At 46.5% G+C, this 18918-nt stretch overlaps 1 protein-coding gene across 1 annotated transcript; it reads right to left on the reverse strand.

Annotated features, from left to right (window-relative positions):
* Positions 1 to 412: 412 nt before the first annotated feature.
* On the reverse strand, positions 413 to 18634 carry E2F7 (E2F transcription factor 7). Its single transcript, XM_053462635.1, has 13 exons — positions 18452 to 18634; positions 17801 to 17893; positions 17214 to 17489; positions 11355 to 11514; positions 10646 to 10930; positions 10060 to 10218; positions 3973 to 4110; positions 3700 to 3852; positions 3274 to 3355; positions 2594 to 2981; positions 2097 to 2301; positions 1590 to 1978; positions 413 to 1277 (listed from the first exon to the last, which is right to left on the reverse strand). Exons 2-13 carry the CDS (start codon positions 17891 to 17893, stop codon positions 1104 to 1106), a joined length of 2502 nt encoding a protein of 833 aa, XP_053318610.1. The 5' UTR covers positions 18452 to 18634; the 3' UTR covers positions 413 to 1103.
* Between the last annotated feature and the right edge of the window lie 284 nt (positions 18635 to 18918).

An 18918-nucleotide genomic window follows, 5' to 3' on the forward strand; every position in this document is an offset into this window, starting at 1 on the left:
CACAGCAATCATGCATCTTTGTCAGTGCAAACAATGATCACCTTTGTTGTAAAAAAAAAGTCTACAGAAAGAGGATTGCTACAGTAATATTAAAAACAGGAGATGCCATACAATATTCCAGATATAAGCCCTATTCCTTTAAAAGGGTTTATATGTTAAAATCATATGCACAATCCTATAGTTTCCAATTAATGGATATATATATATACCCAGACAGTGTTAGGATACGGGAATAGAGCTACTATCCTAGTGTTATCAGTTTCAGATATCCAACAGGGTAACCATACCATCTTTATCCCAGAAAATACTAGTCATTGTAGAGTGCTAAAAATTGGCAATATGCTCAGATTAGCTATTGACATCCCTGGTTTGTTTATACATAAATTGAAGAACCCTATTTTTTATTAAAATATTTCAATTTACCATTAATGAATTATTTCAGGTTACTTTTCCTCTTGGAGGAGGAATAAATAAATACAAATAAGTGTCAAATGTGTGGCAAGGCAAAAACAAAGTTAACATTGTCAACAGCTAGGTTTTTCAACCCTATAGCCCGTCGGGCTAAACAAACAAATAATACTAATAAAATACATTCACAGCTATTTAGGCCTTTTTTAAAGCAGCATACATTCGTTAACACTAAAAATATCTTTTAGCTTCTCCGAAGATGGAAAACGAAACAACAATTCAAGTAATAAGCATACGTTACTCCTATTAACGTGGTCTTTAGCATGTAGCACCAGAGACGAGGGTCTTCCCAGAACTCACAAACGGTTAGATACTGGGATGAGTCCTTCATGCAAAGTTTTTTTGCCTTATGAAACAAATGTATGGAAGTCCAAGTTCTTCAAGGCCATTTAATGTTCTGCCCATCTTTGGGCAGATGTTTAAAATTAGTTCAAGTGCTGGATGGGTTTGGTTCTTATTAACCGCCTCACAATAGTGCCTGTCCATCTCATGTCTGCTGAAGTCAGTATTCAGTAAATAGAAGCTCTACCTAGAAAACCGGTAGCTTAGGCTAATACATCACAATACAATTGGTTCCTTAATTTTTGGATTCTACGCCGCAAAATGGACGATGAAGAGGAAACTCAGAAAAGGGGTCAATCGCTAGCACTGCTGCCAATTTCCAACCGCCTCTGAGCGGAGCTGGAGGTCCTGGATCTGGTCCCTTCGCTTTTCCGCAAAGACACGGAAGCTTGAGCACTGCCAGGTGTTTCAAAGAAGGTGCCTTTGTGAACTGGGCGAATATTCTTGGGCGTTGATGGAGAGGGTGACTGAAAGGAAATCAAAACAGCGATCATTGAGTATTTTGGTATTTCTTTATAACAAGATATTTTTTTTGTTGCTACAAATATTTATTAGGCTTTTGGTAGACAACATTAAGAAGGAGGACACCAAGTAATATACTTTGTTCAGAATAACTTAACAAAAAGAGTCAAATTCATGAGCAATTACTATAGATATCACAGATTTAATAAACTGGATTTTATATAGTTACGTTCCTAAAAACTAAAATATACTAGTTATTTTCCCCATGTTTTACGGGTACATATAAACAAAAAGCTCAGACATAAGAAAACTCTTACCTTCTGCAATGAAAGTATTGGCTGGCCCAAACTAACAGGTGATTCTTTGTTAACGGAAGCCGCAGAGGATGTAGGTAAAGGCTTCCCATTCATAGCAGGAAGATTGGGTCTCGGGTCTGTAGAGGGTTCATGCGGTGGTGCAGATTGAGTGCTGATCATTAAATGGCTAGATGGGGTTACAGTAGGAGGGTTGTAATTCATACCCCCAGGACTTGAAACAGAAGGCAAAGAGTTGGGAACCGTATGGGAGCAGAAAAACGGGAATGACGACAAGGCTGTGGATGGCACCATGACATAAGGAACATTAAGGGATGCTAGATGGCTTTGAGAGATACCCAAAGCGCCTGCAGCTTGACTAGCAGGAAGAAGGAAACTAAATCCATTTAAACCTGGTAGGGAAGAGAAAAAAAAAAGGGGGGGGGGATTAACAAATCATCATAAGAAGACACACTGTACATCACGCCTACATACATAGAACCCTAATAATGGTGTTATGACTGTACTCACCAGCTCCTGATGGAACATAGAGATACTGCGGCAATGCAGAAGGATTGAGGTTTTCTTGCTCATTATTCTTCAACCCATCCTTATCTTCCAGCATTTTCTGCTGCACCGTTTGCATGGTAACCGTTTCACTGTTCTCTTCGTGATTTGGGGACTTGTGGGGAGGAGCACTCTCAAACTCAGCATTTTTGTTCACCCTGGATATTTTCTGCAATACACAAAAAAATAGTAAACAAATAATATAAACTTTAATGGTTTTAGTAAACACACACAAACAATTAGAGAAATGCTTACAATTAATATATACAAAACCCATCTGAACTCCTATGTGCTCTATTGAATTGCCCAGAAACGGCAGTACTTTTAACCAAAGTCTACTAGCGACTTTATTGTTCATTGAGACTGCAACCATAGTATACACCCCTCAGGACAAGTTATTAAAGGCCATTTATATTATGTATATATTTTTTGAAATATATTCTGAAAGTATTTAAACCTACTTTTGGTAGTACCAATGAGAGTGGAGACTCCTCTGCATCAGTACATTGTCTCTTTAAATGCTTGTTATCAGATGCTGGAGATTTACTGGCGGCCTCCTTTGGCAAATCTAGTGTTGTCTGACCGTCCGATGCAGGGTCCAATGCTTTCTCTTTAGGAAGGTTTCCACACAGCATTAGCACAGAGCTTGAAGGAACATACATATATGGCTGATTTGGCAGAAAACCGTGATTGCTGGGCTCCGATTGTGAAGCAGCAATGTGTCCGTTTATTCTCTTCTGAGACACAGACAGCCCAGGTTGAACAGGGCATTCAGTGTCCATGGGAACAGGTAAAACAACAGAGAAGGGAAGCGGGACACCATTTCTCATAGATTCACAATGGTTGTTTCTGGAAGGAGGAAAAAAAAATGATATGTAAATGACTACTGAGTAACAAAGGTGCAAAAAGGTTATTTTATTTGTTTTAAAGAGTGTTGGTGTGGAGTAGTTTTCATTCCTCTACTGCTATCTTTCTCTCCATTGGTAAAACAGCCCAACTAATTGATAGTTGGATATGTTGGAATAATTTGCTGGGGATGTTTAATGTTGAATGTCAGCAGATTTATTTGCACACATGCAGTTTTGGGGTGAGGGTTGTACAAATTATGGTTAAAGGGAAAAACCACACACACTCTACTCACTTGGAATCTTCAACTTCTTGTCTACATATAGCTGCCAAACGTGCCATTTTCGAGGCATAGGAGTCTTTGTCCTGAATACAAACTGAGACAAAAAAAGGAGCAATTGAAGAAAAAAACAAAACAAAAAAACAACTCACTAATTGAAAGGTCATTTTAAAAGGATTTCAGAAATTCCTTACGAATTAGTGAACTGCATTAACAATTAGCATTGCCAATCAGACACGCAGAGATTAAAGTTAGTTAGGCCAGATGTGAGAACCACAGCCTAATTAGCCAGTCTGGAATTGCCCTTTAATGTCATCCATCTTTCTCTTTTCTTTCAAGTGCCAGAGACTTATTCCACAACCCCTGTAAGGGGTTCACACACACACACACACACACACACACACACACACACAATGTCAAAACAGATCAGTGGACTCTTACCTTTCTGCACCTTACGGGGTTTGCTTGGCTCACAGCAGATTTTCCTCTTTACACTGTCGCTGGACTGAGTTTTGCTGAATGATGGAACGATAACGGAAGAATCACTTTTGGAGTTTGGAGATGGAGTAGTTGATGTGACTTCCATCCTTTGTTCTATATTAACAAGACAAGACAAAAATAAATATCCTTTAAAAGAGCACTTTGGCAGTCAAAGTTTTTAGTGTAACTAAATCAATTTACACAAATCCAGTTATTTTAAACCATAGAACTCACCGTTGTCAGGTACAAAATCAACAGGCCCAATCCATTTAAATGCTGGCTTTCGTCCTCTTTCTTCAGTCACATGCACTTTCTTTATGAGTCCAAGGCTAGTCAGCACGTTGGCAATGTCATACAGTCGCCGCACTTTTGCTGCATCAAAAAATATATGTGTTAAAAAACCATAAAATCAAGAAAGCTTACTATAACAAGTTCTAGTATAGTGGGCAAACACTAATGTATAACAATCCATGGAGCTAAATACCGGATTTGCTCGATTACAAGACAACCTCCAAAATTTGAATATTAATTGAATAAAAACAAAAGCCTGAAAACAAAAGCCTGAAGAGTTTTACTAGTAAATATTAATTCACATGTAAACTATTTTTTCATATTTAATAAAAACTATGATTAAGAAAGAGAGAATTCTTACCTGGGAATTCCTTTTCCTTGTCCATTTCCAGGTGGCACATGAGAAGTAGGCTCCGCCTACCAGGTAGGGCAGGAAACACTATAAAAAAAGGATACCTCCCCCTTCCTCCCCAGTGTGGTTAAAAAGAAAGACTCAGACAAATAATAGCAAAACCCAAATACATTTTAATGGGCGGGAAAAAAGTGTGCCACCTGGAAATGGACAAGGAAAAGGAATTCCCAGGTAAGAATTCTCTCTTTCCCTTGCCATTCCAGGTGGCACATGAGAAGAATTAGCAAGATAGGGAGGGAAGGATTCCAGTCTGAAGGACACGACGACCAAATTGAGACTCGTCTGAGAGATGAAGGTTCAGCCTGTAGTGCCTTACGAACGTATGGATCGACCTCCAGGTCGCTGCCTTGCAAATGAGAGACGGAGACACCCCGGAGAGTTCGGCCCAGGAAGTTGAGACGGATCTGGTCGAGTGAGCCTTCAGGCCGGAGGGAGGTACTCTTCCCGCGGAGACGTAACATAAAGCGATAGCGTCCTTAAGCCAGCGGCTCACGGAAGCCCTGGATACTGATCTGCCCTTGCGGGGCCCCGCAAAGGACAGAAAGAGAGAATCGGATTTCTTCCAGGCCGACGTACGTGAGAGATATGACAGGATACATCTCCGCAGGTCTAGCGAATGGAGTTCCAGTTCTTTGGGATTCTTGGGATCCGGACAGAGTGTAGGTAGGACGATCTCCTGATCCGCATGAAAAGGGGAGACCACTTTAGGGAGAAACTCTGGAGGCAAACGAAGGATAATGCAGTCCGGCAGAATCCTGAGAAAAGGTTCAACTCTGGAGAGAGCCTGGATTTCGCTCACCCTCCTAGCGGAAGTGAGGGCTACGAGGAGGACAACCTTGTAGGTGAGCAGCTTAAGAGAGGTATCTACTAGAGGCTCAAATGGAGACAAGGTGAGTTGATGCAATACGAGATTAAGGTCCCAAGGAGGGACCGACGGCCGGATCCTAGGGCGAAGTCTACACATTCCCTTAGAAAATCTGGAGATCCACGGATGAGAGGCCAGATTGAAATCCAAGAAGTTACTCAGTGCTGAGATCTGGACCTTGATAGTAGCAGGTTGAAATCCTTTATCAAAGCCATCTTGAAAAAAGTGCAGCACCTCGCGGATAGATGGAGTGGATACTTCATGCACATTGCACCAGGCGATGAATGTCTCCCAAACCTTTTGGTACTTGGTGGCCGTAGAAATTTTGCGGCTGGAAAGAATGGTGTTCACCACAGATGCAGCTAATCCTTTGGAGGACAAGATCTCCCTTTCAGAAGCCATGCAGAGAGGTTGAATCGGAATGGATCTGGGTGGAGAACAGGACCTTGAATGAGAAGATCCTTCACCTGAGGAAGAAGCAAAGGTTCGTCTATGGCCAAGGTGGTAAGGTCCGAGAACCAGATCCTGCGAGGCCAGAAAGGAACAACCAGGATGACTTTTTGAGGGTTTCCCCGAATTTTCCGGAGTACTCTGGAGATAAGGGGAAGCGGAGGAAAAACGTAAGCGAGGTCGAAATCCCAGGTCTGCGAGAGTGCTTCCAGCGCTCTGGGATGACCGACTGGTGAAAGAGAAAAAAACTCCTTTACCTGAGCGTTCAGGTGCGTGGCCATCAGGTCTATCTGAGGAGTGCCCCATTTCCTTGTTATGAGGGCGAAGACTTTTTTGTTTAAGGACCATTCTCCTGGAGGTACTGATTTCCTGCTGAGGTAATCCGCCTCCTGATTCAGAGACCCCTTGATATGAACCGCAGAGAGTGTGCAGAGATTGAACTCCGCCCATCTGCAGATCTGAGCAGTCAGGGTCTGCAGGCGTCTGCTTCTGGTGCCACCTTGTTTGGAAAGGTAGGCCACCACGGTGATGTTGTCTGAAAGGATCCTGATGGACTTGTGCCGCAGGATTGAAGACCAGAACCTGAGAGCCCTCCAGACCGCCAGTAGTTCTAGAAAATTGATGTGTAGGCTTGATTCTTGGGGAGACCAGGATCCCTGGGCAAAATGGCTTCCCATGACGGCACCCCAGCCTGTCAAACTGGCGTCGGTGGAGATTACCACCCAATCTCTCGTCTGCCAAGGGAGACCCTGCGAAAGATTCTTGGTTGACAGCCACCAACGGAGTGACTCCCGAACGAGGGGAGAAAGCCGGACCTTCTTGTGTAGGGATGTCTGGGAGCGATCCCAGTGATCCAGTAAAAATTGTTGAAGGGGTCTTGCGTGAGCCAGTGCCCAGGGAACCGCCGGGATGGAGGAAGTCATGAGACCGAGCAAGGACATGACGGATCTGAGGGACACTGACTTGTACTGCAGGACTGTATGTGAGAATTCCCGTAACCTTAGGATCTTGTCCTGCGGGAGAAACGTCTTCTGTACTTCTGAATCGAGGATCATTCCCAGAAAAGACCGACGTCTGTTTGGCAGAAACTTTGACTTTAGGGGGTTCACTAACCATCCCAGTTTGTGGAGCGTCCTGAGGGAAAATTCTAGATGAGATTGGAGCAATGATGCCGAAGCTGCTATCAGGAGCCAATCGTCCAGGTATGGGACCACCTTTATGCCTCTTTGCCTCAGGAAGGCCACGACGACTGACATGAGTTTTGTGAAGATTCGTGGTGCTGAAGCAATCCCAAAGGGAAGTGCCCGAAACTGAAGATGCCGAATCCCTTGAGGTAGTGGAACGGCCAGACGGAGGAATCTTTGGTGGTCTTCTCTGATGAGGACATGTAGATAGGCGTCTCGCAGGTCTATAGTGACCATGAAGTCCCCCGATGAAACAACCTCCGTGGCGGACTTCAGGGATTCCATCCGGAACCTGTTGTATCTGATGCAGGCATTTACCAACTGTAGATTGATTATTAGTCTGAATTTCCCGGATGGTTTTGGTACGACAAAGACGTGGGAATAAGTTCCCTCTCCTATTTCTTGAAGAGGCACCGGGACCAGAGCCCTTTCGTGAATAAGGTTGTTGAGTGTGGAGAAGAATCCCGCTCTTTTCCAAGGATCTGTGGGAGGCATGGACAGCAGGAATCGCTGGGCAGGTAGGTGAGTAAACTCCGGAGCATAGCCTTGATTGATGATGCGAAGAACCCAGGGGTCTGAGGTGATCTCTTCCCAGGCATGCAGGAAACCGGATAGCCTGCCCCCTACCTGAAACCTGCTGGCGTCAAAACTTCCCTGATTTGCCGTCCCTGCCTCTGCCTCTTCCTCTCTGGAATCTGCCTCTCGCGTAGGGTTTACCCCGAAAGGACTGGTACTCTTGATAGGATGTTGAGGGCCTGTAGGACTCCCTGTCTCTTGGAGCTCTGAAATAATTGGACCTGAAACGCGGTGGTCCCTTCCTCTGAGGTAACCAGTGCTTATCACCCGTGGTGGATTCCAGAATCGTGTCAAGGTCGCTGCCGAAGAGGTGGTTCCCCTGGAACGGAATGCTGCACAGCTTGTGTTTGGAGGCGTTATCTGCAGACCATGACTTGAGCCAGAGCGCTCGTCTAGAAACCGCAGAAAGTGCCGTAGCTTTAGCAGATGTACGGACAGTTTCAATGGAAGCATCGGAGATGAAGTCAATAGCTAGGCAGGTGTCGGACAAGTTTCTTGCGACCTGCTCAGACCCTGGGACAGCTGCCAGATCTTCCCCCGCTTGTTGGAGCCAGATCTTAATGGCTCTAGAAGTTGACGCTATTGCAATGGCTGGACGAAAGTTCGCCGCTGCTGCCTCAAAAGCCCTCTTGGCGGCATTCTCAGCCCGCCGGTCCATGGGGTCTTTGAAGTGGGACGCGTCCTCCATCGGAATGGCTGTTTTCTTCGTAGCCTTGGCTACTGCGGTGTCTACTTTCGGGACTTCCCAGGCCTCAGAATCCTTGCCATCAAAGGGAAACAGCTTTTTGGTTCTGGAAGACGTGAAGAATCTCCGGTCCGGATATTTCCACTGCTCCGTGATTATGGCCGAAAGCGAGTCGTGAACTGGAAAGGTCTGCGGCTTCCTAGAGTGACCCAGAAAAGGATCCGGTTTTGAAACTGGTATATCATCCTGTAGATTTAGAGTAGATCTGACTGCAGAGATTAGCTTCCCTGTTTCTTCGACTGGGAAGAAAAAGGTTTCTTCTTTAACTTCCCCCTCCTCATCCGAAGACTGGGGGTCATTAGACTTGTAGTCGTATTCAGAAAAGGGTGCCGAATAATCTTCCAGGGTATCTGGTAGAACATTTGGAGGACCCTGCTGGAAAAGATGATGCTGCGACACCGGCCCCTGAGCGGAGCTTGCCATGGCACGAAAACAGTCAAAGGTGGACTGCAGCTCCCCCTTCAACCAGGAGGTAAATTCTGAATTGGAAACATCTTTAGGCCGAGAGCAGGAGCTGCACATTTTGGCCGTAGGGTCGTGTAGGGTCTTTTTACAAGATGAGCAGGCTTTATGTTTCGTTTTCCCCACAGACTTCTTATGTGGGGAGGCCTCAGAAGGAATGTCTGGATTTTTGTCTGACATAACTGAGGAGAAAACACAAAAGTTATAACATCAGAAAGCAATGGAATAATCTTACCCATTCTGGCGTTTTTATAGAGGCATTTAGGCGCCAAGGCCCGGAAACCGTCACATCCGGAAATTCCTCGTCAATTGACCTCTCGTGACCCCGGACGGAAGCCGGAGTAATTGCAGAGAGGAGATAATAAAACCGGGTGCCGAGAGATCGGCACTGCCGGCTAAAAGAAAACTGCTCGCGCCGGAGCGCTCTCCTGCCGCCGCACGCTGAGGATTCCCCCTCCCCGGGACGGAGAGAACCGGAGCCCGGGGATGTACGTCCCAGTGAGCCCCCTGGGCTGTGGGCAACGTATAACGAGGACTGAGCCTCGTGTTACCGCGATTACCGCGGAGTTTACAGCCTCCGAGGCTGCCGCATCACCCTGGATCCACCGGGACCACTACCGGGTGTCGGGAGAGAGGATGCCCCCCCGGGGCTCCAAGAAAACAAAAAAAGAGGTAAGCTTCAGCCTAACCGCTACCTGAGTAGGGCAGGAAACAACACTGGGGAGGAAGGGGGAGGTATCCTTTTTTTATAGTGTTTCCTGCCCTACCTGGTAGGCGGAGCCTACTTCTCATGTGCCACCTGGAATGGCAAGGGAAAAAAGCATTTCTTTTTATTTGCCAACCTGACCCCCAGTTATGCTCTTCCACCCCCCTTGCCCTGTGCAAAGAAACCCTTTGCTGCTGCCTGGCACTTCTGCGACAGAGCGCGGGAAGGTCACGTCAGCGCTCTGTCATAGATGCCCTGGCAGAAGTGCCAGGCAGCAACGGAGGTTGTCTGCGCGCATCACACAGACACCCACCGTCTGCCAGACAGGAGGATCCGGTTCCCTGCAGCGCTGCGGGAAATCTTGATCTAAGTCTTACAGCCAGACCTCTATTTGAGGTTGGATTATAAAATGACCAAAAATATAAGACGAGGAGTATTTTTCAGAGCATTTGCTCTGAAAAAGCCGTGTCTTATATTCGAGCAAATATGGTAAACACATTCGTCATTAGGCATTATAGTGTACACAGCATTTTAACCAACAAACATCTATTCTAAACAATATAGTAATATGCATTTGCTTTTGCTAAAGAGGGAAAAGCAAGAACACATGCTGAGAAAAGTAACCCTTACTTTTAAATTTGCTGTGATCTGCAGCGTCCTGGCTCTCCTCAATTAGGATTTTGGCTGCTATTTCAAGAGTGATTATCTTGGTTGTGGATACAAGAAACAGCATGACAAACTTTTTGCTCATGATACGCAGTGATTTGTCCTTACGACTGCTTGCAGATGCTGCGAGGAAGAAAAACAAAATGTTTTGTCTCAGGGACTTTCATCTACTTAAAACATGCAAATAGCAAAACATCTTCAGTGTAGAACCATATAATTTCCACCCCCATTTCCACCCAGTAGTTGGCTCTGATCTCTGCTAAACAAGCAAAACACTTTTGACACAAATCAGCTACATATTAAAACACCAGCTGTTATAATGTATAAACTCGTAGCACAACATTAAATCAGATGTGAGGCTCTCGAGAAGCTTGTTCTTTGTATTTGTATGGAGCACATTGCTGTGGCAGAATAGTCAGAGATAAAGATGAACAATGTGCTGCCAACTCTGGTATCCCAGGTCTATGTCAAAAAAAAACAAAAACAAAAAAAAAACACCCCACAAACCAGTGCTGGATAGGATAATAAATACATAAAACCTAATTCATACCAGAAGTGCAGTCTGCTTCAGAGAATTCTAGGAAGGGAGCCATACGATTCTCCGTGGATGTTTCGTTTCCCTCCCCTAACTTGTATTTCACACCCAGATCCTTTTGCTGAAAGTAAGCAATCTGTGCTCCATATTTCTGCTTCTCCCCATCCATCTGCAGTCTTTGTAGTGTCTCATTTAAGTTGCACTGGCCATTCCAACAGTATTGATTCTTAGCTACACGGCTCACTAGATGCAGGGACTCCAGTACATTCACGATGTCATAAATACGTCTACGCTCAACCCCTAAGACGAAAAAAAAGCAGGTGTAAAACAAGAACATTTGTATCAAATTACAGCCTTTTCCCCTAAAGGTAATGTCTGCACACTGCAGCTTTGCCCAGAAATCGTTTGGCAACAAAAAAACATTTACATAAAATCAAAACAAAAACACATAGCTTACTAGAAACACTAGCACGAGATACGGAAGAACATGTGCAGATTAACACTACTGCTATATCAATATCCACGCTGATGACAGAATTATAGTCAACAGCCCCCAACCTTGGCTTATTTGTGCTTTCTACCACTTTATGCAGAACAGCTGGCAACACCTTTTAAAGTTTTGTGTATGAAGAACAAAGAATTCATGCCCCTCGAGCAACAATTGACTACTACTTTGTATCTAAGTCATATAATATGAAACATAGTGTAAAGGTAGGACACATACCAAGGCTTGAGGCAGCTTCATCCAAAGAAATAGTCATCTTCTCTGTTGACATGGGGTAGCTAGGATATCGAGCTAAAAACTTTTGACATAGTAGCCCCAAACTTTTTTGCTTTCTGCTTGGTCTCTTTTCCAACTCATCAAGGTCATCAACCCCATCAAACTGTTGGGGAAAAAACACGCCGATTAAGTTTGGGGTATTTGATGTGCACACTTTCAATTTAAGCTTGCCGGAGATTCCTGTTCTACGGTGGCCACATTCCCCTATCGACCGGCCAGAGAAACCAAAGCATTCGAAGCACTGCACAGGGGGGCATGGGTCATTTGCATCTGGCCACTTGGCATGTCCTGACTTGCATGGATCGATACCCCAAATAACAGAAGAGTGCCTCCCCACCTGTGAACTATATAAACCAATGGAGTCTGACAACAGCATTTCTACCTTTACACATAGTTAAAATGATGCATTAAAGTATAAATCGACACAAAATCTTACTTTCCCTTGCCATTCCAGGTGGCACATGAGAAGAAGGCTCCGCCTACCAGGTAGGGCAGGAAACACTATAAAAAAAGGACACCTCCCCCTTCCTCCCCAGTGTTGTTTCCTGCCCTACTCAGGTAGCGGTTAGGCTGAAGCTTACCTCTTCTTCTCTTTTTTTGTTTTCTTGGACCCCCGGGGGGGCGTCCTCTCTCCCGACACCCGGTAGTGGTCCCGGTGGATCCAGGGTGATGCGGCAGCCTCGGAGGCTGTAAACTCCGCGGTAATCGCGGTAACACGAGGCTCAGTCCTCGTTATACGCTGCCCACAGCCCAGGGGGCTCACTGGGACGTACATCCCCGGGCTCCGGTTCTCTCCTTCCCGGGGAGGGGGAATCCTCAGCGTGCGGCGGCAGGAGAGCGCTCCGGCGCGAGCAGGTTTCTTTAGCCGGCTGTGCCGATCTCTCGGCACCCGGTTTCATTATCTCCTCTCTGCAATTACTCCGGCTTCCGTCCGGGGTCACGAGAGGTCAATTGACGAGGAATTTCCGGATGTGACGTTTTCCGGGCCTTGGCGCCTAAATGCCTCTATAAAAACGCCAGAATGGGTAAGATCTTTCCATGCTCTTCGACCTGTACTGTATTATTGGATTTTTTACTCCTCTTTTTTGCCTGCCTGTGCCTGAGGACTGTATATTGCCTTTTCAAGTAGGTGTTTTCTCTCCTAGTTTAGAGAGAGATTTCTATGGCCTATTCCATTGCTTTCTGATGTTATAATTTTTGTGTTTTCTCCTCAGTTATGTCAGACAAAAATCCAGACATTCCTTCTGAGGCCTCCCCACATAGGAAGTCTGTGGGGAAAACGAAACATAAAGCCTGCTCATCCTGTAAAAAGACCCTACACGATCCTACGGCCAAAATGTGCAGCTCCTGCTCTCGGCCTAAAGATGTTTCCAATTCAGAATTTACCTCCTGGTTGAAGGGGGAACTGCAGTCCACCTTTGACTGTTTTCGTGCCATGGCAAGCTCCGCTCAGGGGCCGGTGTCTCAGCATCATCTTTTCCAGCAGGGTCCTCCAAATTTTCTACCAGATACCCTGGAAGATTATTCGGCACCTTTTTCTGAATACGACTACAAGTCTAATGACCCCCAGTCTTCGGATGAGGAGGGGGAAGTTAAAGAAGAAACCTTTTTCTTCCCAGTCGAAGAAACAGGGAAGCTAATCTCTGCAGTCAGATCTACTCTAAATCTACAGGATGATATACCAGTTTCAAAACCGGATCCTTTTCAGGGTCACTCTAGGAAGCCGCAAACCTTTCCAGTTCACGACTCACTTTCGGCCATAATCACGGAGCAGTGGAAATATCCGGACCGGAGATTCTTCACGTCTTCCAGAACCAAAAAGCTGTTTCCCTTTGATGGCAAGAATTCTGAGGCCTGGGAAGTCCCGAAAGTAGACACCGCAGTAGCCAAGGCTACGAAGAAAACAGCCATTCCGATGGAGGACGCGTCCCACTTCAAAGACCCCATGGACCGGCGGGCTGAGAATGCCGCCAAGAGGGCTTTTGAGGCAGCAGCAGCGAACTTTCGTCCAGCCATTGCAATAGCGTCAACTTCTAGAGCCATTAAGATCTGGCTCCAACAAGCGGTGGAAGATCTTGCAGCTATCCCAGGGTCTGAGCAGGTCGCAAGAAACTTGTCCGACACCTGCCTAGCTATTGACTTCATCTCCGATGCTTCCATTGAATCTGTCCGTACATCTGCTAAAGCTACGGCACTTTCTGCGGTTTCTAGACGAGCGCTCTGGCTCAAGTCGTGGTCTGCAGATAACGCCTCTAAACACAAGCTGTGCAGCATTCCGTTCCAGGGGAACCACCTCTTCGGCAGCGACCTTGACACGATTCTAGAATCCACCACGGGCGATAAGCACTGGTTACCTCAGAGGAAGGGACCACCGCGTTTCAGGTCCAATTATTTCAGAGCTCCAAGAGACAGGGAGTCCTACAGGCCCTCAACATCCAATCAAGATTACCAGTCCTTTCGGGGTAAACCCTACGCAAGAGGTAGATTCCAGAGAGGAAGAGGCAGAGGCAGGGACGGCAAATCAGGGAAGTTTTGACGCCAGCAGGTTTCAGGTAGGGGGCAGGCTATCCGGTTTCCTGCATGCCTGGGAAGAGATCACCTCAGACCCCTGGGTTCTTCGCATCATCAATCAAGGCTATGCTCCGGAGTTTACTCACCTACCTGCCCAGCGATTCCTGCTGTCCATGCCTCCCGCAGATCCTTGGAAAAGAGCGGGATTCTTCTCCACACTCTACAACCTTATTCACGAAAGGGCTCTGGTCCCGGTGCCTCTTCAAGAAATAGGAGAGGGAACTTATTCCCACGTCTTTGTCGTACCAAAACCATCCGGGAAATTCAGACTAATAATCAACCTACAGTTGGTAAATGCCTGCATCAGATACAACAGGTTCCGGATGGAATCCCTGAAGTCCGCCACGGAGGTTGTTTCATCGGGGGACTTCATGGTCCCTATAGACCTGCGAGACGCCTATCTACATGTCCTCATCAGGGAAGACCACCAAAGATTCCTCCGTCTGGCCGTTCCACTACCTCAAGGGATTCGGCATCTTCAGTTTCGGGCGCTTCCCTTTGGAATTGCTTCAGCACCACGGATCTTCACAAAACTCATGTCAGTCGTCGTGGCCTTCCTGAGGCAAAGAGGCATAAAGGTGGTCCCATACCTGGACGATTGGCTCCTGATAGCAGCTTCGGCATCATTGCTCCAATCTCATCTAGAATTTTCCCTCAGGACGCTCCACAAACTGGGATGGTTAGTGAACTCCCTAAAGTCAAAGTTTCTGCCAAACAGACGTCGGTCTTTTCTGGGAATGATCCTCGATTCAGAAGTACAGAAGACGTTTCTCCCGCAGGACAAGATCCTAAGGTTACGGGAATTCACACATACGGTCCTGCAGTACAAGTCAGTGTCCCTCAGATCCGTCATGTCCTTGCTCGGTCTCATGACCTCCTCCATCCCGGCGGTTCCCTGGGCACTAGCTCACGCAAGACCCCTTCAACAATTTTTACTGGATCACTGGGATCGCTCCCAGACATCCCTATACAAGAAGGTCCGGCTTTCTCCCCTCGTTCGGGAGTCACTCCGTTGGTGGCTGTCAACCAAGAATCTTTCGCAGGGTCTCCCTTGGCAGACGAGAGATTGGGTGGTAATCTCCACCGACGCCAGTTTGACAGGCTGGGGTGCTGTCATGGGAAGCCATTTTGCCCAGGGATCCTGGTCTCCCCAAGAATCAAGCCTACACATCAATTTTCTAGAACTACTGGCGGTCTGGATGGCTCTAAGGTTCTGGTCTCCAATCCTGCGGCACAAGTCCATCAGGATCCTTTCAGACAACATCACCGTGGTGGCCTACCTTTCCAAACAAGGTGGCACCAGAAGCAGACGCCTGCAGACCCTGACTGCTCAGATCTGCAGATGGGCGGAGTTCAATCTCTGCACTCTCTCTGCGGTTCATATCAAGGGGTCTCTGAATCAGGAGGCGGATTACCTCAGCAGGAAATCAGTACCTCCAGGAGAATGGTCCTTAAACAAAAAGGTCTTCGCCCTCATAACAAGGAAATGGGGCACTCCTCAGATAGACCTGATGGCCACGCACCTGAACGCTCAGGTAAAGGAGTTTTTTTCTCTTTCACCAGTCGGTCATCCCCGAGCACTGGAAGCACTCTCGCAGACCTGGGATTTCGACCTCGCATACGTTTTTCCTCCGCTTCCCCTTATCTCCAGAGTACTCCGGAAAATTCGGGGAAACCCTCAAAAAGTCATCCTGGTTGTTCCTTTCTGGCCTCGCAGGATCTGGTTCTCGGACCTTACCACCTTGTCCATAGACGAACCTTTGCTTCTTCCTCAGGTGAAGGATCTTCTCATTCAAGGTCCTGTTCTCCACCCAGATCCATTCCGATTCAACCTCTCTGCATGGCTTCTGAAAGGGAGATCTTGTCCTCCAAAGGATTAGCTGCATCTGTGGTGCACACCATTCTCTCCAGCCGCAAAAATTCTACGGCCACCAAGTACCAAAAGGTTTGGGAGACATTCATCGCCTGGTGCAATGTGCATGAAGTATCCACTCCATCTATCCGCGAGGTGCTGCACTTTTTTCAAGATGGCTTTGATAAAGGATTTCAACCTGCTACTATCAATGTCCAGATCTCAGCACTGAGTAACTTCTTGGATTTCAATCTGGCTTCTCATCCGTGGATCTCCAGATTTTCTAAGGGAATGTGTAGACTTCGCCCTAGGATCCGGCCGTCGGTCCCTCCTTGGGACCTTAATCTCGTATTGCATCAACTCACCATGTCTCCATTTGAGCCTCTAGTAGATACCTCTCTTAAGCTGCTCACCTACAAGGTTGTCCTCCTAGTAGCCCTCACTTCCGCTAGGAGGGTGAGCGAACTCCAGGCTCTCTCCAGAGTTGAACCTTTTCTCAGGATTCTGCCGGACTGCATTATCCTTCGTTTGCCTCCAGAGTTTCTCCCTAAAGTGGTCTCCCCTTTCCATTCGGATCAGGAGATCGTCCTACCTACACTCTGTCCGGATCCCAAGAATCCCAAAGAACTGGAACTCCATTCGCTAGACCTGCGGAGATGTATCCTGTCATATCTCTCACGTACGTCGGCCTGGAAGAAATCCGATTCTCTCTTTCTGTCCTTTGCGGGGTCCCGCAAGGGCAGATCAGTATCCAGGGCTTCCGTGAGCCGCTGGCTTAAGGACGCTATCGCTTTATGTTACGTCTCCGCGGGAAGAGTACCTCCCTCCGGCCTGAAGGCTCACTCGACCAGATCCGTCTCAACTTCCTGGGCCGAACTCTCCGGGGTGTCTCCGTCTCTCATTTGCAAGGCAGCGACCTGGAGGTCGATTCATACGTTCGTAAGGCACTACAGGCTGAATCTTCATCTCTCAGACGAGTCTCAATTTGGTCGTCGTGTCCTTCAGACTGGAATCCTTCCCTCCCTATCTTGCTAATTCTTCTCATGTGCCACCTGGAATGGCAAGGGAAAGAGAGAATTCTTACCTGGGAATTCCTTTTCCTTGTCCATTTCCAAGGTGGCACACTTTTTCCCCGCCCATTAAAATTTATTGGTTTTGCTATTATTTGTCTGAGTCTTTCTTTTTAACCACACTGGGGAGGAAGGGGGAGGTGTCCTTTTTTTATAGTGTTTCCTGCCCTACCTGGTAGGCGGAGCCTTCTTCTCATGTGCCACCTTGGAAATGGACAAGGAAAAGGAATTCCCAGGTAAGAATTCTCTCTTTTTAGACATAGGGTAAAAATACATGTGTTTAATAAGACTAGAGTCTTGCTCTCTTACCGGAGTCTCAGGAACCACTTCATCCTGTTCATTATTTTCGATCGGACGGAAGAGTTCTTTTCGCTTTTCTCGATCCCGGATTTCAGGACTTGCTACGCTAATGAGCATCTTCAGGTTGGCCGTGGGGGTCCAAGGCTCAGCTAGTGGCCTGTCTGATATTTTTACTGGGGTGACTGGGATTCTCTCTGGAGTAAAACATTTTTGCTTCGATAAGTCGATTGGCTCCGCTTTCAAAGCAGCCCTTGGACTTATCCTAAATCTCTCAAACAAGTTTTCCTAAGACAAATACATGGAAAAAAAGACGCATTAATAGATCAGCTTACAAAGTTACACTATTACTTCAAATAAAGGTTATTATAGAAAATCATCATCAGTTAACATTCAGAGTTCAAACACAGAGTTTTATTTATTTCAATTAAAATCTGCCGCCAAATATAAATACTGGAATGTTAGGATTATTTCTACATGTCGATTTAACCAATTAATTAGTAAAGTTATACTCAACTGGCCTGAAATACATTCTCCAGCAGATCAGCTGGCAAGCCAAAAAATATTTTAAATATTATTTAAAAAAATAATAATCTTACCTTCTGGGCACTCCTTTCATCCATCACTTGATCCACTTTAGATTTTTTGGCCGTGATCAGATCTTTTAGTGTTAAACAACTCATTACATCCATCTTACAAAAAAAGAAAAAAAAAATTGACTTTTTGGTTTTAGAAAAAATAAAATAAAAGTTCCATGCAGTTTAAAAGGTAATAAGCGATCGGAATCCCACAGAAAGGAGCATAGGAATGGATAAAACAATTGTGCTGAATGTTTCCAGATGTGCTGAGTGGACAGTCCAATTTGGGCGCCTTAAAACCCGGGACTACAAGGGGATCTGTTAGTTTTGGCGCAAAGGAAATGGCTAAATCCCGGGAACGGAGCAGGGATCGTGTAACATGACACCCGGGGGAGTCTTCCCAAAGCAGGTCCGCTGGGTAACGCTAACTCCGTCTATGCTGTGTATTTGTACACATAGCCATATGGAGGGAAAATGAAACAAACTAAAAAAAAATAATGCTATGGCCATGAAATCAGCAACAAGTGCTCTGGAATTCATGGGGTTTTTATCGGGAAAAGAGGACCCTGGGCAGGAAAGAAAATTACCCGCCAACTTTTTTTTTGCGAGGTAAGTAAGGCTCAGCAGATTGGGCAGCGTAGCCACTTAAGGAACAAGTCTTAAAATACTTACCTCTCACGAGTAACTCATACAAAATGAAGGGTGTTGTACGGCCCGGTTGCGGACTGATTAGATGAAGCCCAGATCGGTGAGCTGGAGGCAGTCGGTACAGCGCTGCTCACTGTAGGTATCGCCAGGTCATTTCGCACGTAGTCCCATAGAACTTAAACACTTAACATAAGTTAACATCCCGCTCCGGCTTCTATTCTGGCGCCTTCAGACGTTGCATATGCAGTCGGCCAATCAGCAGACAGCTCTGCCGCATCCTCCAATCAGCTGGAGCTCCGAGCCCCACCCTTCACTCCCTCCCGCCGCAGGCTGGGTGACAAGTCGAAGAGGCAGCGTTTAGCGCGCTGCGCGAGTCCGCTCCCGCCTTCACCTTGCAGGGCGAAGCGCTACCTGAGAGACGGCTCTGCGGGTGTCCGGAGCAGGAGGGGGGCCTTTGTTCCCCGGCCCGGGGAGACTCCTGCGAGCGCGCC

The sequence above is a fragment of the Spea bombifrons genome, chromosome 4 (genome assembly GCF_027358695.1).
Source record: "Spea bombifrons isolate aSpeBom1 chromosome 4, aSpeBom1.2.pri, whole genome shotgun sequence".
NCBI lineage: Eukaryota > Metazoa > Chordata > Amphibia > Anura > Pelobatidae > Spea > Spea bombifrons.

What these genes read in the sequence shown, in the direction of transcription:
- E2F7 (XM_053462635.1), bottom strand. Translation starts at nt 17,893, where the DNA reads ATGGATGTAATGAGTTGTTTAACACTAAAAGATCTGATCACGGCCAAA. An exon ending in AAGTGGTTCCTGAGACTCCG is followed by an intron (nt 11,515 to 17,213) that starts GTAAGAGAGCAA and finishes TTTCCCCAACAG; the next exon opens with TTTGATGGGGTTGATGACCT. An exon ending in TGATTTTGTACCTGACAACG is followed by an intron (nt 3,853 to 3,972) that starts GTGAGTTCTATG and finishes TTGTTAATATAG; the next exon opens with AACAAAGGATGGAAGTCACA.